General features: G+C 28.4%; 3 protein-coding genes across 3 annotated transcripts; all 3 read left to right on the forward strand.

Annotated features, from left to right (window-relative positions):
- The first annotated feature begins 2,656 nt into the window (after nucleotides 1-2,656).
- LOC115702763 (isoflavone 3'-hydroxylase) lies at nucleotides 2,657-5,521 on the forward strand. Its single transcript, XM_030630198.2, has 2 exons — nucleotides 2,657-3,649; nucleotides 4,847-5,521. The coding sequence occupies exons 1-2, from the start codon at nucleotides 2,723-2,725 to the stop codon at nucleotides 5,486-5,488; spliced, it is 1,569 nt and encodes a 522-aa protein (XP_030486058.2). The 5' UTR covers nucleotides 2,657-2,722; the 3' UTR covers nucleotides 5,489-5,521.
- Nucleotides 5,522-10,834: 5,313 nt separating this feature from the next.
- On the forward strand, nucleotides 10,835-13,063 carry LOC115702764 (cytochrome P450 81Q32). The gene is made up of 2 exons (XM_030630199.2): nucleotides 10,835-11,842; nucleotides 12,285-13,063. Exons 1-2 carry the CDS (start codon nucleotides 10,919-10,921, stop codon nucleotides 12,894-12,896), a joined length of 1,536 nt encoding a protein of 511 aa, XP_030486059.2. The 5' UTR covers nucleotides 10,835-10,918; the 3' UTR covers nucleotides 12,897-13,063.
- Nucleotides 13,064-20,408: 7,345 nt separating this feature from the next.
- On the forward strand, nucleotides 20,409-23,436 carry LOC115702765 (cytochrome P450 81Q32). The gene is made up of 2 exons (XM_030630200.2): nucleotides 20,409-21,442; nucleotides 22,606-23,436. Exons 1-2 carry the CDS (start codon nucleotides 20,534-20,536, stop codon nucleotides 23,212-23,214), a joined length of 1,518 nt encoding a protein of 505 aa, XP_030486060.2. The 5' UTR covers nucleotides 20,409-20,533; the 3' UTR covers nucleotides 23,215-23,436.
- The last annotated feature ends 3,635 nt before the right edge of the window (nucleotides 23,437-27,071 follow it).

Here is a 27,071-nt window from a genome sequence, read left to right on the forward strand (position 1 = left end):
TGATGTAAATAAATAAAGAGAGACAAAAAAAAAAAATTAAAAAAAAATAAAAAATAAAACTACTATACTAACCTCTTGTAGCGCAGAAACCTCCCCGGCAACGGCGCCAAAAATTGATGTCGCCCAATTAGTTACACTGCGGTCGCGATAGTAAACGGGCTATATGTCGTATCCACAGGGAGGAAAAATACACTCAAAAGGACAATTAGTAATTTTGCAAGAATAAAATATGAACCTTGAATGTGATGAGAATATTGAGAAATGATTTTTAAAAAAAATTAAACAAGTAATTAAAATGAGAAGTGATCAGAAAATGATTATGGAAGACACAAGCTTTGTACATGCAATTATATTTTCCTAATAAAATTGATTCTTTAACCTCAACTATAATTCTACACCATTAATTATAGTTGGAAAATGTATATGATTAAGCTCACTAGAAAAATATGTTCTCTAATTAAATTAAAACTACTTCTAAAAATACTATCATATTATATAATTTAAATCGACAAAATACCACTGGCAGAATGCAGTAAAAATCATATAATATAATAAACACTCTAATAATTAATAGCCTAACTTACATAAGAAAAGCATGACTGAACTTATATAAAAGGTACTATTAAATTTAAAGTGCAATTTAGAAGAAGAGAAATTTAATATAACAAATGTGAAAATGAAGAACAAAGAGAATCAATATATTAGAAGAATAAAAATTGCATGAACTTACACTTGAGTCTTGCCAAAGAAATTAGCCTAGAAAAGGCATTGTCTTTACACCAAAATTAATAAAGTAAAATAAAGAAGAAGGAAAGAAAAAGATAAAATTTTGGTATAATAACACTACTAAAATCTGATGATTTTCTTTGTTGTCTAAGCTCTCTTTTATAGTGTAACTTGAATCCCATTTTTGTAATATTTGTGAAAAGAGCAATGGAGATAGTGGCATAAAAAGCTGAGTAAGTCACTTCCAAATAAGATCATGTCATTTCCTGAACGTGTGCCACTGCCGAATCCCTTTCATTAGTGTGTTGGTTGATTTTTCAATAAATGGGCGTAGTGGACAAAATTGAGAGAACTAGCCCAACTACAGAACAATAGATTAAAATGTAAGAGAATCTTCCAATTTTGTGTCATGTAAGACAAAAGAAACAATGGGCCATTTGGGCTTAGTGAGTCTTGAGGCCCATTTGAAGAATGAAAAAGTGAGAAAGAATTGGGCTTGTCATCTTCTTTCTATTTCATCAATTTGTACACCAAATCTGAAAAATAGCACATAAATTTCTTATAAACTAAATATTTCCATTTAAAATAACTTTACAATTAAAATCATGAAATAATTAATTAAATTAATTTTATGCCTATAATTAAAGACTTAAAATGTACAAATTTGAGCCTTAATCAATAAGCTACAAAATTCCAGTCAGTTGTATTATAAATTTTTCTTAGGTCTATCTTCATTGAACACCGAGAGATATTTTTCCTAAAGTACCTTCTTGATATTTTAATTTTTTTCTTTACAAAAATATAAAGATTTATTTTTCTGTTATTATTATGCACATTGTTATAGACAAAAGAAAGTAACATAAAAATAAGATTCTTTTTCTAAAAAATACAATTCAAAAACTTATAAAAACTATGAAAATATATATATAAACAAATCTATAAAAATTAAATATGATTCTTTTATTTTGGTAGGAGAAGATTCCAATTACATATATATTTAAATAATTATAAAATATATTCAACAAGTCTAATTATTTATCTAAGTAAAAATACTAATTAATTTGATTTAATTATAATTTAATATGAATAAATTACATTTAATTCGATTATAATTAAATATTTAAAATTTCAAGATCGGTTGTAATTGAATGAATTAATTATATTTAATTAAATCAATTTATGCAAAATCCATCCCAACTCACATATTCCAAAACCAAATAGTTTAATATTTTAATTGGTGTATTAATCTTTTCATATTTCCACCAAAGTCTACTATTGCTTTGTTCAACATATTAAGTTATAAATTCAATGTTTGCTTGCATGTATATTAATCTCAATTAACATGGAAAGAAAGAAAAAAAGTACTATTCCTTTATATAAATTTTATTAACTAATTGATTTATAATTCCAAGATAATTAAACTGACAAATGAAGTTAATTTCTAGTTTTATGTATTATTTTATAAATTAAAATATAATAATAAGCCAAAGGACAACACTAGTAGACGTATTCAATGACGAATATGTATACCAAACCAAAGTTATTTGTGAGGTAAATTATGGTTTAAGTTACTCTCATCAAAACAATACACAATAATAAAAAAATTTGTCAGTGTTCAAAGAATTAACTTTTATCCATGAATTAATATTATTACTATTAAATAGATATCCACTCATTTAAGTTTGATGAGTGGCAACAAATTTTATTATATTTTTTAAATTTGGTCAATTTAAAAATATATATATATACACTCCCTATATTTATATGAATGAAGAAAAGTTCAATAAATCTTCTCTTCTTTTGTTTTTTTTTTTTCAATATAGACAAACTCTACACAAAACAAGTCAAAATGAATTGCATCATATCTTGAACTTTGAACAATTATATTTTATTACTATTAGCCATATTATATATATCTATACATTTTATCTCATACAATCCTCACCATATATAGATATATCTATATTTCTATCCAAAAGAAAAACTTCAAAACACCATGGAAGAGCCATTGCTTTACATATCCATTTCCATAATCCTATTATTATTAGGTTTCAAGCTCTATAATTCCATCATTACTAGTAAAAAAATTACCAAAATAACCCTACCACCAACTCCACCCTATGCACTCCCAATCATAGGCCACCTTCATCTCATCAAACAGCCATTTCACCGAACACTCCAAAACCTTTCTTTCAAATACGGCGACGTTTTCTCTCTATGGTTCGGATCGCGCCACGTGGTCATCGTATCATCTCCATCGGCCGTTGAAGAATGCTTCACCAAAAACGACATCGTTTTGGCCAACCGTCCTCCTCTCCTCCTAGGGAAACACTTAGCCTACAACTACACAACCATCACCCAATCCCCATACGGGGACCACTGGCGCAACCTACGCCGCATAGGCGCCATTGAGATCTTCTCCTCGACTCGTTTGAAGTCCTTTTCAGGAATCAGAAGAGACGAAGTCAAAAGACTTCTTCTCAAGCTGATTCCTGATAAAAAAGCGCCGGCAAAAGCCCAATTTCTTAAAGTAGAGATGAAATCATTATTGTCAGAGTTGACTTATAACATCATGATGAGAATGGTTGCCCAAAAAAGATACTACGGGGACAATGTTTCGGATCAGAAAGAAGCCGAGCGTTTTAGGGAAATTATGAAAAAGGTTGTCGCCTATGGTGGGGCGGCGAATCCCGGGGATTTTTTGCCAATTTTGAATTGGTTTGGTGGTAAGAATAGTTTTGAGAAGAGAGTGAAGAGACTTGCAAAGAATACTGATGAGTTTTTACAAGGTTTGATCGATGAGCATAGGAGTAAGACGAGTAGTTTGAGTGGTCAAAAGGATAGTATGATTCATCATATGCTTACTTTGCAAGAGTCCCAACCTGATTACTACACTGATCAAATTATTAAAGGCTTTATACTGGTACGTAATTTTATAACATACCTCTTTTAATTTGATGTTTTTAAGTTTTACGCTCTCTTTTAAAATTTATTATGTTTATCTCTTTTTTCTATCATTCTATCAATTTTACCTCTATCATTTCATTTCATGATATTTTTTATTTTTCTCTAATAAAAATTTTATCTCAATTTTTCCACAAACATACACATCTATCAACAAATAACACAAATTTATTATGTTTGAAATTATGTCTTAGTTATATGAGTATGAGGATAATTTAAGTACTATACTCATTTATTTGAAAGTAAATTTGATTTATGTATAAAAAAAGTAAGTATTCTTCAATTTCTTTCCACATACAGTAGTAGATTTGGGCTTGGTTAAGACAGGTTAGGCTGGGCTAGGGCCCACCCCCTCTCTCAGGTCAAAAAAAATATTTTTCATTTAAATTATACAAATTTTTTTTGTAGTTTTAAAAAATACTGTATATTTTTTAAATGAAAGGTTTAATAATTTTTTTCTGACCCATCACGGTGGGGACCTTGTCTATGCTCATTTTTTTTTTCATAATACATAAAAAAATTAATTATATAGAATAAAATAGGTGTCTGAAACATATATAATTATATTAGTATATTATGTTGTTTTAAGACTCGTTTGGTACATTGTATTAAGTCGTATTGTATTGTATTATATTATATTGAATTGAATTATATATTATATTTTTATACAATACTATGTTAAATTTTAATTTATACTAAAATATTATATATTTAGGTGCCTATAAAAGTTAATATCACATATAGTTTTACATAAAAATATTAAATAAAATATAATTTAATATAATACTATACAATACAATACGATAGAATACAGCATAACAAACGAACATTTTGCCTACACTTGATTGAAATCCTGGGTCCACCTGTTTATATATATTATGATTAATTCGTGCATAATATTTGTTTATTTTATAGTTTATTTTTCTGCTAATAATCCTAGTTTATTGTAACTATAGTAGTGTGACAAAATGAAAATAAAACAAAAGTATAGTGTAGTTTTTTTACGAATATAAAACTATTTTTTTTTAAAATAAAATAAAATTGTAGGCTATACAAGGAGAATCTTGCTTTATATTTATAGATTGCTGATGTAAATCTTAACTTTATGATTGATAATTTAAGGTGATTTTCATAATGATTAGTTCTAATTTTTCAGGTGTTGTTGACAGCGGGAACCGACACGTCATCAGTGACATTAGAATGGGCAATATCAAATTTACTTAACAATCCTCATATTCTCAAAAGGGCTAAATCTGAAATTGATGATCAAATTGGACAAAATTACTTGATGGACGAATCAGATCTTTTGAAACTTCCTTATCTCCAGAATATTATCTCAGAAACCTTACGACTCTACCCTGCAGCACCACTGCTCGTACCTCACTATTCATCACAAGATTGTACTATTCAAGGATACAACATTCCACATGATACAATTTTATTGGTTAATGCATGGGCTATACACAGAGATCCTAAAATATGGGGAGATGATGTCGAGAGTTTTAACCCTACAAGGTTTGAGCTTGAGAGTGAGGAAAGTGGTAAACTAGTCAACAAGTTAATGTCATTTGGGCTTGGAAGAAGGGCTTGTCCTGGATCGGGCCTAGCCCAACGTTTAGTGGGCTTGACTTTAGGGTGTTTAATCCAATGCTTTGATTGGGAAAGGATTAGTGATGAACAACTTGATATGAGTGAAGGTAAAGGTGTCACTATGCCTAAAGCTGTTCCTTTGGAAGCTATGTGTAAAGCTCGTCCTATTATGAATTTGGTTCTCTCAGAATCTCTAGACTATATGTAATTAGGGGAATTTTCATATTTATCGATTTTAAGGTATAAGGTTGTAAAAATATAACTTATTATTATAAAAGCTATCTTATAAGAAAGTTAAAAAAATAAAAAATATGAAAAACATAATAATATAAAGTAACTAGTTACTTTTCTGGTTTCACGTAAAATAGCTTTTTTTAAAAAAAAATCACATTTTTGTATAAATAGTAAAATCCCATCAAATTTATAATTTCCCTGTGATTATTAGAAAAGAATAGTAAAAGTGTAGTTTTATAATAGAATGTTGGTTTGAATTTTTATAACATTAATAATTAGAATATAAGATAATTATGTTTTATAATTAAATTGAACGAATGTGACTTTTTTTTAATAGAAACAAAATTTTATTAAGAAGATGAATTGTCTAAAATAATAGACATAAATTTAGTACGAACAGACCTCTTACTAAAGATTTGATGAAGAAGATAACGTGAAACTCTAACAAAACTATAAGTAATTAACTCTGTTAATAAACAAAAAAAAAAAAAAGACTTCACTCAAACAATTAAACAAATGTCTAGAGTCCTTAACAATTAATCCAAAAAAAACAGTTAATTATAACCTAACTACAAATTTTCTCAACTGCCATTAAACAATTCATCTCTAGCACTATCACTAACCATTAATTTATTATTTTTTATATCTAACTGAAAGTCTCTTTGATACCTGCAATTTAATAATATTGAGTTCTCTTTTCATTCTTTCCCACCAAGTTAATGTGGGTTCACAATAATGTATGTGTTTTTGTTAGTGAATAATTTTTTTTTTCATAATTTGTGGCAATACTACTAAGATTTTCAATTAAGGGCGATTGATTTTCTAATATGTACATATTGTTTGAATTTTTTATTTCCATTGTCTAAATTATTTAAAATTTTTAAAAATTATAAATAATTCAAAAAAAATTAGATTGAATTTCTATTCTAAACTTCAAAACAGATTAAAAATGTAGGAATGTTCATAAAATATTCAATCCAATCCGCACGATCCACTTTGTAAAGTTTGGATATCCCTTTTGCAGATTAAATTAGATTGAAAAATCTAAAATCTATATTTGTGGAGATTGAATATTGATTGACTTGTAGAAATAACTGATCTACATATTTATATATATTTTAAAAAATATATAAATATATTTCAAAATTTATTGATTCAATTATATATTCCATTATTATTTATATAAAAAAATATAATTTAAAATAAAATTTAATATTTTCTTAAATATATAATTTTTTTTTGAGTTTGTTATTTTTTACTTTATTTATTTTAATTTTTTGTCAAAAATATGAAACAACAATAATTTATTTTATTTTGTTGTTAGTGATGTAAAAAAAATATTTGTTTAATTAATTTTAAATAATTTATTATAAAAAAGTAATCAATCTGAAATTTATGGATTAGATTTAATTTGAGTTATTATATGAATGAAAGATGTATAAGTTAGATATTTTTGGTAAAAATTCTTAACCACTTTGAGTTATCTAATTCAAATACTAAAACTCTTATTAGTTATTACAATGCCAAAAAGTAATGTTGAATTCAGACAACGTGGTCCCAAATTATATTTCTAGAAAAAAATTGTAAAAATAAAAGAATTCTCAGAACTTTAATTTTATTTTTGTTTTTTTAGGCCCACTTTATTTATCCAAATTGATGAGTGTGACAAATTATTTCAGAGACAAAATTAATAATAGTGCTTACGTACTCCATTACGTAAGCATATTTATTGGCAAACGATAGTTTTATGAGCACCAAAATGCCAACCACTAAATTGTGTTTTAAAATAAGAGTTTTTTTTTTTTTTTTTTTTTTTTTTTTTAATTTTATTAAAATTAAATAAGTGAAATTCAAGATTAATTAAAAAACCTTGCTATTCATCTTGAATATTCTAACCATTTTAATGCGGTGAATATAGGTTGGTCGACAAATTTGCAGTCAAATTTACCGACCAACTCACATCCGTCATGTAAATTGAGTAGTCGAAATATTGAAAATAAATAGAATAAACGATTATACTGTAAATTAAATTACACCACTAATAATATCATAAACTCTTCATACTAAATACCATAAATACAATTTTTAACATTTCTCAACAAAAATACATTTATTATGAATTAAGAGTCACAACAAACTTTCTAAAACAATAATCTTTCAATAATTTCCATAAAAATCGTAACATATAATTCCGAAAAAGTGGTAAAAGTAATGCATTAAAAAAGGTCAATCTTCATTTTTTTTTTGGATAATTACATATGAAATTTTTAGGTTTAAAGGATTTTTTTTTTTATATTTTTACAGTTTTTCATAAAAATAACACGAAAACAATTAGAAAATTACATAAAAGTAATATGAAAATAACATCAAAATAACAACAAAAAATAACATACAAATAGCACAAAATTAACAATAAATTAATCAGAGTACAACATAAAAAGACCGTATTTTTTGTAAATAAAATAAAAAAATATTTAAAATTTCATGAAACCGTATTTTTGTAATTTTTTTATTATTTTTGTGTATTTGTGAAATAATTCTTTTTGTTACATTACTGTTAGATGATGCAGTATTTATAATTATAAAAAATATACACATTATTTTAAAATATTACTATTTTTATTCACATAAGATCTTAATAGTTACAACTTTAGATTTAATACATTTTTTCTAAAAAAATACCTTAATAATTACAACTCTAAAAATTATTTACTATAAACCGACATCACATTAAATTATTGAGTTATTAGTAAAAAATAAATTTTTCTCAATAAAATAAATAAATTAAAAAAATGACATGTGATCATGATCCATATTCAGCAACACTATACATAAATTTGGTCTTAAAAATTATTATACCAGTATACACATTGTATATGTAACAAGATCAATTTAATGGACAACTTTCATTGGAGATGCTCTTAGGCACCAGTTCGAGTGGTCCCGACTTAGTACTATCGAGAGGTGCACCTTATAATTGGTTAGCGTAAAAGTAATTTTAATAAATTATGTGGGACTTATTACTTAATTATATTAATATTGATACCATATATTACTACTAATATTTTTTTACCGGTACACCTAACTACAAAATTGAAGTAAGAAATAATATACATACACATATGTACGTATTTAGGTTACATGCATTATGTTTTGCCAATTAAATAACATATGAGTAAAACAATAAAGAATATCCAAACTAATTTATTACGTGTTTAGTAATTAAAATTGATGGTTAATAAAACTTGATTTTTCATTAAAAGGAAAAAAAGAAAAACACATGATGTTGATGGATCTGTATATTGCACTTTAACAAATTTCATAGGAATCACTATCACTATAAAAAAGAAAAAAGAAAAAAGTGATGATAGGAATTAAAGATGGCCACATATATATATTAGCAGCATATATAATTGATTTGCATGGGAGGTATTCAGTGACGTAAGCTAGCTAGGGTTAGTTCAATTGTATATACATATATACAATACAACACACGTGATCACATGACAACTATCAAAATTTTATTATAGCAATGCTTACATATTTAATGACGTAATAAATTATTATATAACATATATATTAATACATTTAATTGGTTTATTAAAAGCTAATTATAATTTTTGTAAATTTAAACATATATCAAATTTATGTTAAAATTCAAAAAACAAAAACAAAATTCTTGATTAAAAAGCACTTTCCAATCCCATATAATTTAAGATATAACGAAAGTGATATGGCCGAAGTTAAGTTGGATAGCTTTGCTATCAATATTCAACACTACAAAAGGAAGGCTTTATTTTTGATTTTTTTTATTTTGCTAGTGTATCTTTGTTTGAAGAAAATCTCGGTACGGAAAGTATTAATGCCAAGATGTTAGTTCCCAAAACACCAAAATCATAAAATTCTAAAATCAAACAATTATTTTTTAACTTTAAACCCACTTAATCCCACACTTATGCAATCACTGTTATTTATCTAATTATCTAAAGTATATAATAAAGCTAGGAAGAGCACTGGCTACATCTGATTATCAAAAGTTCTAAATTAACTAAAAAAATTCACACTTCTCCTTTACTTAAACTTACATGATGTTAAGCTCATTAACTGTTAAATCACTAATAATATAAATTAATACAACAAAGAACTATTTAATCAACTTAAATTTTAATAAACTATTTAAAAATAGCATACCGTAAATATTTTATAAAAATTATTAAATTAAATTATATATAATATTTAATTACAATGACATTTCATTTCAATGTATATATATATACTAGGTGATTGTTACGTGTCAAGCCACGTAGTGTTAGTTTTATTTAATATTTTAGTTTTTTATTTTAATTAATAATTAAAATAGTATAATTATTTGAACGATTTGTTTTATAAAAATAAAATATGTGTCAGTATATTTAGTAAGTAAAACATAGTTGTGTTATAATAATGTATGTTATTAATAGTAAAATGTACATTAATCTTCTAATTGAAAAAAGTTCTATTATCTCATTTCATATCTAATAATAGCTACACAACTATATATTTATAGACTTTCACATTCTTTGCAAATTACTAATAAGCACCAATAATATTTTCATATTCTAATATTTTTCAACCTTCTCCTCTTGGTGGTAAAATTAAAAATAAAACTAAAAATAAGCACAAACATATAAGGTAAATACTAATTACAGCCCATTTCATCTTTTTTTTTTATTATTTTTTTAAGCCCAAGCCCAAAAATCTCTAACTCAACACAATCAATCTTCTTTTATATTATCTTTTCTATCTATTTTATCTATATTTTTCTTTCTTAAAAAATAAATAAAAAAATTATTAATATTCTCCCAAGATAGGTTTGTTAGAGAGATATGTGGTTAAGATGATTTTTTTTTTTAATTTAAAAAGAGATTATTAATATTTAAAAGATTGTTTAATTTTTTGGTTTAATTATTGGGTTTATTTTTTAACGGGAGATCAAACCTAATCGTTAAATTTAGCAGAATATTCTTTTATTTTTAAGTATATTCTGTTAAACCAAGAATGTTAAACCAAGAAATGCCGTTAAATAAACACTTTTAATATATAAAGATATAATGACATTTAAAAAGTAATAAACAACGAGTAAATAATAATAAGTTTACCATTTCTCTTTAAACTTGAATTTATTTGTAAGTTTGAAAAAAGAACGTAGTCAATGACGTAATATTTATATATAATATATTTATAGCCAATAAATTCTCTTATCCACACAAGTACTCTCAGATCTAGTCCCACATCAAAATCGTACAATTATCATCATATAAATATCTCCCATATATATATTTATACGAATTACATCTCAATAATTAACAACTACTCTTCTCTACCAAAACAAAAACACATAAAAAAGCTTTTCAAGTATTCAAAAATGGAACAAGAACAACTCTACACAGCTCTGATCGGCCTAGTCATTGTCGTTTTGGTATACAAACTGTTCATCAAAAACCCAAAACGACAATACAAAAACCTTCCACCAAGCCCACCTTATCCTCTCCCACTCATAGGCCATCTCCATCTAATAAAGCCACCTGTCCACAGATGCTTCCGCCACCTGGCAACCAAATACGGCGCCGTTTTCACCCTTTGGTTCGGTTCAAACCGAGTTGTGGTAATATCATCACGCTCCGCAGCCGAAGAATGCTTCACCAAAAACGACATCGTTTTAGCCAACCGAATCCGATCCCCCTCCGCTGAAAATATCTCATACAACCACTCCACAGTAATTTCCGCTTCCTATGGGGACCACTGGCGCAACCTTCGAAAAATCGGCTCCATCGAGATCTTCTCGGCTAGCCGGCTCAAATCACATTTGGACACGCGTACAGACGAGATCAAACGTATGCTGATCAAATTATCGCAGAACTCACTTCACTACGGATCATCTGATAAAAATAATAATAAATTTGAATTTAATAAAGTGGAAATGATGACGATGTTTTCCAACTTGACATTCAACATCATAATGAGAATGGTGGCGGGAAAGCGGTACTGGGGCGACGATGTCAGCGACGAGGAAGAGGCGAAAAAGTTTAGAAAACTTAAGGAGGAGGTGATCCCGAAAAACGGGGTGATTAATCCTTTGGAATTTTTACCAGGATGTTTGAGTTGGATTGGAATTGGATATGTTTGGAAGATGAATAGGGTTGCTAAGAGAATGGATGGTTTCTTGCAAGGGCTTATTGATGAGCGTAGGAGTATAAAAGGAGACACTACCATGATTGATCATATGCTTGCTTTGCAAACTTCTGATCCTCACTATTACACTGATCAGATTATCAAAGGATATATCCTGGTTAGTAATTTTTTTTTTTAACTAATTTACTTATATTTTGGTCTAATAATAATGTGTATGATTATTTACTATGTGGGGTATATAATTTTGCTTCTATGTGTTTTGAGTATTTTTTTATTTGAATGCATATATTATTGTTAGGACCACTTTATTACTTTTTAATTTGCTATGTACATATTTTTGTGAACCTAAACATTACATCTTTTTAACCACTTGAGGCTAGCTCAAGTGGCCATAGGGGGTGCGTGTGTATTGAAGGTTTTGGGTTCGAGTCCCAGATTATGCTGATGTAATATATAAACGCTTAAATAAAAAAAAATACATCTTTAATCTTTGTACGTGTAATATTTAGATTTTATATTTTAATCATTACTCAAATATATATGAACTTTGATGCATATTAATTAGTTATAGTCTAACATACTAATCTTTTTCTATTCAGGTACTATTATTAGCCGCGACGGGCACATCATCAGCCACATTAGAATGGGCATTGACTAATTTACTCAACAATCCTCATATTTTGGAAAAAGCTAAAGCTGAAATTGATGAACAAATTGGTGAACATAAATTGATAGAAGAACAAGATCTTTCCAAACTACCATACCTCCAAAATATTATCCATGAGACGTTACGGTTGTTCCCAGCGGCTCCAATGCTCTTACCTCATTATTCCTCCGAAGATTGTATTGTTGAGGGATATGACATTCCACGCGATACAATTGTAATGGTCAACGCTTGGGCTATACATAGAGACCCAAAACTATGGGAAGATTCCGAGAGTTTTAAACCAGAGAGATTTGAGAATAGCGAAGGTGTTAACAACATTAACTTGCTTATGCCATTTGGGTTAGGAAGAAGATCTTGCCCTGGCAATGGCATGGCAAACCGTGTACTTGGTTTGACTTTGGGGTGTTTGATTCAGTGTTTTGAATGGAAAAGAGTGAGTGAAGAAAAAATAGATTTGACTGAAGGAAAAGGAGTTACTGTTTCGAAAGCTATACCTTTAGAAGCTATGTGCAAAGCTCGTCCTATCATGAACTCAATTCTCTAAAAATCCTCATGAAGAAAGATTAATATATATTTATATTATAGGGTACCTAGGTTTTTTTTTTTTTTTTTTGTGTGAGTGCTTTAAATAAATTTTAGAATTACACTGTTATTTAATATCTTTATTTGATGTATGTAGTGATCATATAATAATATATATTATCATATAGTTAATTTATATGTGTCATATATTCAATTTCTAACTCTTTTGAAGTACTATATTTAAGTTATATTTAACCTTGTCAACAATTATATCATCTAAGATAATGCCAATTTTAAAGTTGGCTATATTTTCACAATGATATCTATTGGTATGGAAAGAAACATTGTAACTAAATACAGGGCCAAACCCTATAAAAGATTAAAAGAAGAAGAAAGGAATAGATATTTATTCCTCCTATTTCAGACAAACTATGAAAATATTTTTTAAGGGTCAAATTAAAAGAATAGATCATCATTATAATGAGAAGTAGCAAATAGAAGTTTAGACTCCAACATATAGATACATATTTTTCTAGCATAAATATTACATGACTCAATCACTTTCTCTATATTCAAAATCTGATTGTGAGGGTCTAGTAGAGAAGATGATAGGTAGAAATAAAACCTGGAGTTCTAGAAATTTTTTATGCTGGAAGAATGGTTTTTATCGACTCTATTTTGCTATCTATTAATTTTAATTGGTCTCAAATTGTTATCTTGCCTAAAGCATGTAGAAGATTATTTAGATTTGTTGAGCCTCTCTTTAGAAGGGAGCAGATATGTGTAATGGTTCTAGAAATGTTGTTTGGCATGATTTTTTGTAAATCTAAGAACGAAGGTGGTTTGGGTGTCAAAGACATAGCCTTATGGAATCAGTGTGTTGTTAGGAAACATGAGTGGGATATTTCTACAAATAAAGGTAATCTTTAGGTGAAATGAGTTAATGATGTGTATCTCAAAAAATAAGATTGGTGGGACTACCAGGTCCCTTTGGAGACTAGCTGGTATTGGAAAAAAGTTGTATCAAATGAAAAAATAAAGTTAATCTTCTCGCAATAGGACTTTCAAAAATATTAATTTTTCATAGAAATTTGTGTCCTAAGATGTCTCAAAGAAACTTATTGAGATGGCGCTATGAAAATATTTGGGATAGATTTTGCACTCCCAAACTTAGGTTCATAATCTCGTTAGCTTTGAAGAGCAGACTTTCGACATATTACAAATTATGTCGATTTGGTTATAATATTAATTCTCCAATGTGTTTATTGTGTGGAATTGAGTTGGAGAGCCACTCTCACCTCTTATTTGGCTGGTGTTACAACAATATTGTGGTTCAACTTGTTTGGTTTGGATAGGAAGTTCAACTAAAAGAGATATTTCCATATGAAGTCTGAAAAACTGTGTTTTTGCAAATGTCAATTATATATAAGAAAATATAAAACAGTATGCGTACGAAGCGAGAAAGTAACTGCCTTACAAAGAAAACGAACGACGTAATATAAAATATTTGCAGAAAAATAAATAACTTGACACAAGAGATTTATACGTGGTATCAGTGTTCTCCCGAATACTCCTAGTCCACGGGGCCACGCCCAGAGAATGAAATCAATTAATAAAGTATCAAAATTACAAAAACAATTGACTTAAACAAGTTTAGACTCCCTCTAAAGTATTGCCGCAATCCTTTGTAATCCACTTTATGAATCTGACTTCTTGAAACACCTTCAAGCCCGAACTCCCTTCGTCTTTGAAGTGTGAGTGCTTACTTCCTCCCGAAGTAAGGCTTCAACAAGTCTTCTCCCGAAGACCAAGTGGTTACTTCCTCCCGAAGTAAGGCTTTATCAAGTCCTCTCCCGAAGACCAATCTCTTGTTCAATCAAGTAGTTCTTCACAACTTCTAGGACAGAGTAAGAACAGAGATAAACAACTAGAACCTAGATGAACAACTAGGCTCTCACAAAATAAAGAAAACTCTCTTCTCTCAAAAGATAAATGCAAAAAATGAATAATGGAAGAGCTCATTCGAATGACTGCTCTCTAGGCTCTATTTATAGAATATAGAAACCTTAGAGACAGTCACAAATTCGAATCTACAGCTGTACAAAAGCTTTCCTAAAGAAACACGATCTGCTACATCAGATTCGGATGCTGACGCAGCAGATCACACCAAAAACGGGAAACTTGCTATAATCGGGTCCGATCTTCAATCAATGCTTGATTCCTGCCAAAAATAGATTAGATATTCTGATTGTATCAAGATACAATCGAAATCAATAAGGAAAAGGCAATAATCAAAGTTTCCCTAAAAAAGACAACTTTCCAAAAGAGAATTGCTTCTCTTTTAAGAAGTTTTCAACAAAGGAAAGTTCAGCTGAAAGTGCAACTTACCTAACAAGGAAAAGAGCAACTAAAAACCGAATTTATAAGGTAAGAATTCGGGTATGAATGCACAACAATCTTACCATAAAAGGAAAAATATTTTGTCAACTAACTTGCCAAAAAAGGACTTTACAAAGTCTTAGAGTGGATTCGAATTAAAATCATCAAAAAACTCATTAACTCATTCATATGGAGTGGATAATTAGAAGTCTCCATATATGTAGTCTTAGAGTGGATAGGAAGTTCAACTAAAAGAGATATACATCTCCCTTTAATTTGCAGTAATGCTACATTTCATATTTTATTAAGAAAAAATGTATAATTATATTTTCAAAATATTATATTTTAAAATTTTACCACTATATATATATAAAGATAAAAAAGCACAAGACCTCTAATTAGCTTAAGATGGATCTGTTCATAATAAAAATTTAATAATTATAGATAATTATTAATATTGATACATATGTAATCGGAATTTATCAAAATAAAATAAATAAATAAATAACTTGTTTTTGTATTTTTTGTGTAACATGTAATATTAATATTAATTAAATAAAGTACTGACTTACAAATTAGAACTTAATGTTTTTAAAATTTTATTTTGTAATTACTCTGTAAATAATGATCAGTCTCTTGATTGTCTCTTAGTGAAGCAAGAGTGGTTTTTGTTTTGAATAAAAACGTTTTAGATTAATACCACAAATTAGACCTTATGGTCATGATTACATAAAATGCTATATGGTATATTGACAAGATTGATCATGCCAATTATATTCTTGGCGAAAGTCCACTAGTCACATTATGAGCTGCAAAATTATACTATCTAGAAATAAAAATAAAACTACAACTTAACAAAAGATTCGAGAGATGTTTACATTGAATCACATAGTTACCAATACCCCTTCATGAGCAATTTTCTTTCAGTGCATTGATAACCGTCTCAGAGTCACTCTCAATCAACACAAAATTAAGCTTCTTCAAACTACTGATTCCAAAGCTAACAGACATGCCACAACTTCTCCAATTAGAGGGTCAGAGAAGTTGAGCACTTCGGTAGCCACCCACAAAAACTGTCTCCATGTGATCCCTAGTCAAAGCCACCATGCACATCGAATCGCAACCAACTTTAACATCACAATTGATTTTGACCTAGTCTTTTAGAGGAGGGGACCAAATAAGAGACTCAGTTGTCATTGGAGAAGAAAATAAACAAGAACCATAATCTGCGTAACACATATAGATAGAGTCAATATATTATTTAATATTACACATCAAATGATTGTGTACCTTGTCGTTATGAGCTTTTCATATCGTATCTACTATACAATTGAAGCATAAAAGAACAAACCCTTGTACATCCACACCTCTAGTCTTTAGATCTCACAAGAATTTAACTCAATCCCACACACGGGCTCCAAATTCTAAAGCTGGAAAAACAACCCACGGAGAAGATCTCCAAAAGTGAAAGGCAAAGTTACAATATAAAAAAAATGTGTACAATTGTTTTCTCTCCCTCTCCACAGATAGAACAGAAAACTTCCTCAATATGCAATTTTTTAGCCAGAATTAAGCAGATAGACATAGCGTTAGAGAGAATGCTCCACCAACTGGAGTTACTTGAGTTTTTGTGAGACTTTAGTTTTATTTTGTTAGAGCATCTCCAATGGTATATATATATATATAATATATTTTGGAGAATACTTGATGAGGTAGAAAGTTTAGGTGACAAAATATAAAGATGTTATACTATTGGAAATAAAAGAATGCTATTCTTGCAATTTTCATTGATATATACAATGATATTGATGCTATATTTTTTTTACAATAAAAAATTAAAGGTGCAATATATATAATAGTTTAATAAAAAAAAATTATATCTATATATAATAATGTGTCACATTATAATTATAACATTTTTAAATTGTAGTATACCATTAGAGTGTTTTTAAAAATAAATGTGCCAAAAATAATGTAGAAAAAATATAAAATAAAATATTATATTTTTGAATAATATAGAGACATATAACATATTTATTTAGAAAAGGAAAACTTACAAAAATACTGGAATTTAGGTTAATTTTTACAAAAATACTGTCACACAATTTTTTTTTTAAAAATACTGTGTTTTTATAAAATAATAGTAGAACACAAAATAGAATAACTAAAAACAACAGTGGAACAACTAAAAAATAACTGTAGAACAGCAGTGAAAACTTAACACTGTACACAGTATAAAATTTACACAATATTTTTGAAAAAAATTTTGCTCCATAATATAAAAGTAAAAAAATTAAAAATTTAAGTATGTAGTGTAATAATCCCTTTAAAAATGTGAAAATTACATGAAATATGGGATTTCATAACAAAGTTAGAAAAATATGGCATTTTTAGGTTTGCCACTTTTCTATGGCATTTTTTCACATTTAAGTTTTTTATGGTATTTGATATGCCATATTTTTATAAACTTATTATCCAATCCCATATTTTATGTTTTTGTTTTTAGCTTAATTAGTTTTATTTATTTTTTTAATTTATTTTACACTTACATTTTAGGGTTTCTTTTTATTTGAAAAATTCACACCAAATACTACATTTTTTTTCAAACATTACATTTTTAATTTGACAAGAACATTTTACTTTTATACTTTTATTAATTTTTTTTTTTTTTTACTTATTGAAACTTCAAAAAGTTTTTTTTTTTGTCTTTTTTATATATTTTTTAGTCAATTTTGGCTCTCTTTTTTCTTTTCAACTTTTAAGTCAGTTGCTACTTTTTTTTTTTCTTTCTTTCGCTTATCTCTCTCTATTTTTTTTTCTAATTTCTCTTTGTGTCTCTCTTTTTTTTTTTTCAATTTTTTTCTCAACCTAATTTTTTTCTCTTAATATATATAATAAGTGTACATTTTTATATTTCATTTTTTTTTTACAAAAATTAAACTTGTTTTTTTATTTAAACTACTATTCGTTTTTTTTTTGTTAAAAACTAATTATTCCATTAAAAACAGCAGAAAAAAAAAACCAGTTTCATCAATATCATCCTGAAAAAAAACAATATAAAAAATCATAATCTAAAAAGAATCCAAACTTTAAAAACTAGTTTCATCAACATTGAAAGAAACTAATAATTTCATTTAAAGAATACAAAAAATAGTTTCATCAACAAGATAATGAAAAAAATTACAATCTAAAGACGATAATAACTTTAAAAACCAGTTTCATCAATATTAAAATAAACGAATTATTTCATTAAAAGAGGCAAAAAAAAAATAGTTTCAACAATAACATAATAAAAAATACACAATGCCTAATAACTAAACTTTTACAAATTAACGATACTAAATTTAAAAACCAGTTTCGAACATATAAAATTTATATCAATACCTAATAATCAAACTTCTAACTTCATTCTTTATTTTGGCATTTAATTTTTTATTTGCTTGCTCAAAAATTAGAGTTAATTTAAACATACAATATGCAGCAAATATAACAAAGAGAATCACAAATTAAAATCAAAGAGAAAAAAAAGAAACAAAGAAAATTAAAGAGACAAAAGTGCAATAAAAACCATAAAAGAATAACAAAAAAAAAACAGTGGAATGTGAGAAACCAGTTAGTAAAACAACCAAAATAAAAACAAACAAATAAAAACCAGTTTCTTGAGATAAATTAATAAAAAATTGAATAAAATTCAATTATGAACAACAATAAAAAAAATTAATTACTTAAAAAAACCAGTTATGAAAATAATAAAATAATATGCATGTCAGAAACTGATTAATTAAAATAAAATAAAAATTGTTGTTAAAATATCATACAATAATAAAACTGGTTTTATACAAACGAAAAAATATATTATAATATCATAAAAATTGAGCAACCCCATTACAGAATAGTTAAAACATGTGAAACCAGTTTCGACATGTGAAACCAGTTTTGACGTTATAAAAAATCATAACAAAATACAAATGTTAATAATAAAGTTAATTGAAACCAGTTTCATCAGACAATCAAATAAAAACACACACACACACACACAAATATACAAAAAAAAAAAAAAATACTAATCACAAATATAATCAAAACAACACATAATGCCTACCAATAATTTAATAACAAAATATAAGTGTAAGTTCCAACCTAGAAACAAAATAATAAAAAAGTAACTTGAAAAAAAATTCTAATAACATAATGAAACTATTTTTTTTATTCTTTTAATGAAATTAATAGTTTCTTTCAATGTTGATGAAACAGATTTTTAAAGTTTATATTATCTTTAGATTATAATTTTTTATATTGTTTTTTCTTCAAGATGATGTTGATGAAACTGGTTTTTTTTTTTTTTCTGTTGCTTTTAATGAAATAATTAGTTTTTAACAAAAAAACAAAGAAAAAAAATAGTAGTTTAAATAAAAAAAAAAAACAAGTTTAATTTCTGTAAAAAAAAAATAATATCTATAGTTGAGATCATTTTTTATTTATTTTAGTATTTTATTTTTTTAAAAAAGAAAAAATAAATAAAAAGAAATACAAATTTTAAGTTTTTTATGGCATTACTCAAGACTTTTTCCCATATTTGTAAGTTTTTTAAAAAAATGCCATATTTAGTGTAATTAAGTTTTTATGCCATATATATCAAAACTTATCTTTATTTTCCCATATTTTTGTAAATAGCCCTTTAAAAATTATACCATTGAAGATGATTTTAACGATTTAATTAATGATAATTATATCTTTCAAACAAAAGTTAAACAAAAGGGACATATTAAACTACTTCTATGGGAATGGGAACTCCTGCATGGGTGCGTATTCAGTGACGTAAGCTAATTGCATGTGGGGACATATAATTGAAAGTGTACGTAAAATAATAAAGCTACTTTTTATTATGTCTCTGAATATGAACCTTGCATTGTTTGCAGTCCACTTTATTGGTGGGACAACTTCAAAATTTTAGTGCTTACATATTCAGTGATGGAATAATATATTATTCTCACACATTATTTTTTTAATTTAAAGGTTAATTATGATTTTTGTCCTTTGAATTTTGACATGTACCAACTTATGTTTCTTAAACTTTTAAAGTCGTTAAAAATACCCTATAAACTATTGAAATTGTTAAATTTAAAGACTTTTGACATATACTACTATCCACACAAATTCAGTCCCACATCAAGTCGTACAATTAATATCATATATATACACCCCACAAGTTATCTATATACATAGTTATATGAATCACTACTAATATATCACCTCAAACTTTCTTCCAAGTATTCAAAAATGGAACAAGAACAACTCTACACAGCTCTGATCGGCTTGGTCATTGTCGTTTCAATATACACACTGTTCATCAAAACACCAAAACGACAATACAAAAACCTTCCACCAAGCCCACCTTATCCTCTCCCACTCATAGGCCATCTCCATCTAATAAAGCCACCTGTCCACAGATGCTTCCACCACCTGGCAACCAAATACGGCGCCGTTTTCACCCTTTGGTTCGGTTCAAACCGAGTTGTGGTAATATCATCACGCTCCGCAGTCGAAGAATGCTTCACCAAAAATGACATCGTTTTAGCCAACCGCTCACGCACAATTGGCGGAAAACACATCGGTTATAACTACACCACAATGGCATCTTCCTCTTATGGGCCCCACTGGCGCAACTTGCGAAAAATCGGCTCAATCGAGGTCTTCTCAGCTAGCCGGCTCAAATCACACTTGGACACGCGTACGGACGAAATTAAAAGCATGCTGATCAAACTTTCACAGAACTCACTTCACTATGAATCATCATCGAAAAATAATAAAGTGGAAATGAAAAGCGTGTTTTCGGATCTGGCTTTCAACATCATAATGAGAATGGTGGCCGGAAAACGGTATTGCGGGGATGACATCAGCAAAGAAGACGAAGAGGCTTCGCGGTTTAGGAAAATTAAGGATGAGATTATCTCCGGAGGCGGAGTGGCGAATTTGGCGGAGTTTTTACCTGATGGGTTGAAATGGTTGGGATTTGGTTATGAGATGAAGTTGAAAAATGCTGCTAAGAGATTGGATGATTTCTTGCAAGGGCTTATTGATGAGCGTAGGAGTATGAAGGAAGACATTACCATGATTGATCATATGCTTGCTTTGCAAATTTCTGATCATCAATATTACACTGATCAAATTATCAAAGCCTTTATTGTGGTTAGTAATACTAATTATCTCTCTATATATTATAGGAAAATTCTACGATGCACTCTCTTAAAATGGATAAAATGGATATATTGATGCACTCCAATCTATCACATATGTTATAGTTATTTAAGATATCCTGTAAAATTTTAAGAAATTCAAAAAAGTTTAACACGCCGAAAACTACGTTCAAATAGTGTATTGCACGCGTGACTATTTTATTTTATACGCGTGTAAAATAGACTGTTTGAATATGTTTTCAATATTGTAAATTATTTCAAATTTTTCAAAATTTTGTTGGATATATTAAATAACTATAATCATTCAAAAAAAAAAAATAACTATAACGTATATGAATATGAATATAAAAAAAAATTAGACTAAAAAGTTTTTTTTTAGATGTCAAAACAAGTCAAAGGTGTATAGAGAGTATATTGTAAAATCACCCTATATTATATTTACTTTTAATTGGTTAATGTTTATTTTTATTATATCACCACTCACATGATTAGTTATCAACTTTTTATATTATTCATTTAATTAAAATATTTTGATATTTGAATACATTGAAAATAATATTATACCTTAACATTTCTTTTATTTTTAAACTAAAGTTTTTTAATAAATCAAATAATATAAATTTGACATAAAATTCAAAGAAAAAAAAATTAAAATTTTTATTATGCGAATAAGTTAATAAAGATTGAGTTTATATATTTATATTTTTAAAATAAAAATATATTATATGATCTATAATAGTTAATTATTAAGTTAAAAATATGTGATATTTAATATTAAATTACATCTATATTATCTTATAGTACTATTGGTTCCTTTTAATTTGAGTATTAGCTATGAATGAATATTGTGAGGAAAATTTGAGTTTCTCCACTTAATTTTATCTAATTAATTTTTTTATTTTTATATTATATGGGCTATGATTGTGAGTGATGTCAAATATTTTTTTGTATAAATATATTTTTGATATAGTGTAAAATGAGATGTTTTTTTTAATTAATTAAATTAAACATGAAAACTTAATTTTTAAGCATTGAAACTTAAATTAAGTAGTTTTTTTTTAGTAACCATCAATAAGTAATACCTATTGAGAAGTATTTAATATATATTAAATCTTGTTATATACCTTATTAATTTATTTTATGATCTTTTTTTAGTCACTATTGTTAGGTGGAACTGATACAACATCTGTAACATTAGAATGGGTACTTTCTAATTTACTCAACCATCCTCATATTCTGGAAAAAGCTAAAGCCGAAATTAATGAACAAATTGGTGAACATAAATTGATCGAAGAACAAGATCTTTCCAAATTACCATACCTACAATGTATTATCTTCGAGACTTTACGTTTGTTCCCACCAGCTCCATTGTTACTTCCTCACTATTCCTCCGAAGATTGTATAGTTCAGGGATATGACATTCCACGTGACACAATTGTATTAGTTAATATATGGGCTATACACAGAGATCCTGAGTTATGGGAAGATCCCGAGAGCTTTAAGCCAGAGAGATTTGAGAACGAGAACAACATGAACTTGCTTATGCCATTCGGGTTAGGAAGAAGATCTTGTCCAGGAAATGGTATGGCCCAACGCGTAATTGGATTGACATTAGGGTCTTTGATTCAATGTTTTGAGTTGCAAAAAGTGAGTGAAGAAGAAGTGGATATGACAGAAGGAAATAGTATGACTATGCCTAAAGCTGTGCCTTTACAAGTTATTTGCAAATCACGTCCTATTATGAACTCAATTCTCTCTAAATGATTTTATGGGATAACAATTTAATATATACTATGATAATGTTTTACTAATTATTTGTGTGGTTATACAACATTTTGTATTGTATAAATTATTATTTGTTTAGACTCTATTTTATAATTTTCCTATGTTAGTTGTTGTTTATCTTTTATAATTTTTTTTTTCTTTTCATGAATGATTCGAACTTTTTTTAGAAGAAGTATATTAATTATTTATTTTGGAGTACTATATATTTTAGAATTAATATTATTTTAGATTTTGTATTTTATAAAAGTTAGCGATTGGAGATTCGGCCTCTATTTTATTAAATGATAAATAAACTCTGTATTTTTTAAAATAGTATAAATAAGACATTGAATTCAATTTTTAATTTTTTTTATAAAATATAACCAACTTGAAGATAATTTCTAACTCGAAAAGATTTAAGAAACGTAACTAATTTTATCATTAAACCTTTATATCATATTCATAAAAAAATTAGCTTATTAGGGTCCTATTTAGTATTATTTTAAAAAATACAAAATATATTTTAACATTTAATAAAACAGAAAGTTCAATTAGTAACTTTTATAAAATACAAGATTCAAAATAATAATATTAACCCTATATTTTATCAAAGCTCAAAAAATACAAGTTTTGTAAAAAAAGTTTGAAATGATAATTTATTGTTCCAAATAAAATGTGGTTGCTTAAGAGCATGTAATTTTATTATGAACTTTTATATATACATATCTATTCTATATAAAATGTGGCTATATAACAGAATTCTTGTTTTATCAAAATTATTGGGTGACTTTTTTTTAAATAAAAAAAAATAACAAATTATTAGGTGTTGCCACGTAAAGGGTCAGCATCCATATAGTTAGTTAAACCTAAATATATGCTCTTCAAAGTGCTGAACACTCGTGTCTGCAGAATTATTCAGGGATGTAATTTTTTCTTGAGAAAGTTTGATTCTTCTAGGCAGATCACCAAATTTGTTGCAATGCCACTGCTGAAGATTAGTGGCACAAGAGGTCAGATTTTGTTGTAATTGAGACATAGGATCAGAGTTAGAATTTTGCCAAGCTTGAGAGATAATTTGGAGGCAGTTGTCTTCATTCAACCACAGTTTCTCAAATTTGAACCTAGACTTAAACTTAGGAGGGGAATGTGGTGAGTTCAAGTGCGAAATGGAAACTTGTAATGCTCTTTGATCCAAGCCGAAGAAGTCCAAATGAGTGACAGTTGGAATGTTAAAAGTTGACTCCCAAGGTTGATTAATAAAACCATAATCCAATCATTCTTTTACATTAGCACTATGTCTGTTCTTGTTATGCCGAGTAAATCTCTCTCCCAAATAATTCAACTCATGTAAACCACAGTAATCAATGGTGTTTCGAAAGGCATCTATTTGAGTTTCTAGGCGCAATGGGCCACCCAGTTTGTCATTATGAAAAAAAATCTCATTAAAATCTCCCAAAACAATCATCGGGAGCGGAGGAGTAGTGTCTCTTAGTTTTTTCAATAGCTACCATGTAACATGTCTTTGAGAAGCATTAGGGGCACCATAGAAGCCAGAGAAGTGAGTTGTAGGGCCATCGGCAAGAGACAAGTAACAATCAACAAAGTTTATTCCATAATTAAGGATAGTTACATTTACATTAGTTTTCCACATTAATAAAAGACCCCAACTAAGACCTACCCTAGGAACTTCAAGACCATTAGGAAAATTAAAAGCATTGCGAAATCTAGTAATAGAGCCTATACTAAGTTTAGATTCCATTATAAATATTACATTGGGATTATGAGAAGAGATGAGCAGACGAAGTTGACAGAATGCTCATGGGTTGCTCAAGCCCCGAGCATTCCAACTAACAATATTCATGGTGATTGGCAAGGCTGAACATCAGCCTTCGCCAAAGAAGCATCCCTTCTATCATCCATTCGAGAATGTTCATCCTTTTTAGCAAATGGGTCGGGAAGTTGATGCAGCAAGTTGTTAGTGAAGTCAGATAAAGGAGAACCCCTAGTTCGACATCGTTTGAGTACATTTCGGACATTACCTCCCGTTGTAAGAGAGGACATTCTGTTCTCATTAGTAACCTCGGCAATATTATGAACAATGTTAGAACAGCCAGAAGATGCAGGGGAATGTGCAACAATATCCACACTAGAAACTACAGAAGATACTACTATGGCAGCAGCCATTTTAACATTGAATTATGGGGCATGTGAACATAAGCAGGGGGAGTTGCAATTGGCAAAGCAACCGAATGCAGCACAGAAGCAGGAGCAGATGTACTCGATGATGGAGAATCAATCACCACTTTGTTAGAAGGGCACACCTCTTTGTATGAACCAGTCGGTTGATCAGCATGAAGGTCTTGACAGATGAAAGATTAATGGATTTTGTTATGGTGGAATCCATGGTGAGGTGTTTATCCATATCTGAATTGCTTGATGAAGATCCAAGTTGATAAAAATGCTTAACGGTGGAGCCAAGTTTGGTAGCAGGATTCTTATCATTGGGAACTTCCAAAACTTCTTTACCCTTCTCAGAATTTGTGATCAGTGAAGGTAATGCAGGAAATTGGTTCGGATGTTGAATTATTAGGGCAATAGACTTACGAGCAAGTCTAGTGATGAATGGCCAAGGGCCTGCTTTGGAAAAATCTTGCCTATAGCTATCATAGGAAGATCTCGGCAGTGAAGATCCTTCCATCCACGGGCCATAAGGGAGTTCATGGCTCTATCCCTTCATCTTATTTTTCCAAAAGTTGAGGACGATCTATCAAAGACATTCCAATGATGCCGCACTCATAGCAGAAGTCTGGTAACCTCTCGTAACGATAGTCAAGCCACAGTTCGTCTTTCATCCATGGAAAAGTAACTAACTGACCCCAGAGAAGAGGCTTAGAAACATCAATGCCGACTCTCATTCGAAGGAAGGGACCCCATCCTTCGTTGAGTGAATCTTCATGAACTTCAATGAAAGTACCAATAAGATTATCAAGAAGCTTAGTAAGAGCCTCTGATTTGCTAAGAAACGGGAGACGGTAAACTTGAATCCAAAATGGTGTAATAGTGTAAGAGTCAATTGGATTATTTTGTAGAACATTTGGGAGACAAATGATCATGTGTTGATTATGGAAGTGCCATGGCTCTTTGGAGAGAACACGTCTTAAGTCTCCTTCACATCCAAAGGTTATAGTGAAGGAATCAGTAGCCGGATCATAGTCGGAAATAATGACAGCAAACCTACCAACCCATTGAGTAGTGATGAAGTTCTTGAAATTTTTTGGATTGAAGCCTTTTTTTGAATAAATTCTGCAAAAAACCTTATTTACGACAGGGGGGAGGTGGTGGGATATTAATGTTGGTAATATTTATGACTTCTCTTTCGCTTATAGAAAGGGCATTAGAGATGCTAGGAATGAAGTTATCCATAAGAAGATCAAAGAAAGAGAGGAGGAGATGAAGATGGAAGGCGGAGCAGGGAGGAAGAGAGGAGGCGGGAACAATAATATTTTAAAAAAGGAGAAAAAACGATAGAACAAAGGGGAGGTTAAGATCAAGGAACAGTTAAAAAGAGAAAAGGGGAAACAAACTGCCACAGAGCAATGTGAAGGGCAGACAAAGCTCAGAACAACGTGAGTTAATATATTTTACATCAAATTAAACATTTTTTTAAATATATATTTTTTTTTCTTCTTTTGAATTTATTATTTTTTGCTTTATTTGTTTTAATTTTTTGTTGAAAACATGAAACAACAATAATATATTTTATTTTGTTGTTAGTTATGTGAAGAAAAAAAATATTTTTTTAATAAAATTTAAATAATTATTATTAAAAAGTAACCAATTTAAAATTTGTGAAGTAG

This window comes from Cannabis sativa, chromosome X (assembly GCF_029168945.1).
Source record: "Cannabis sativa cultivar Pink pepper isolate KNU-18-1 chromosome X, ASM2916894v1, whole genome shotgun sequence".
NCBI lineage: Eukaryota > Viridiplantae > Streptophyta > Magnoliopsida > Rosales > Cannabaceae > Cannabis > Cannabis sativa.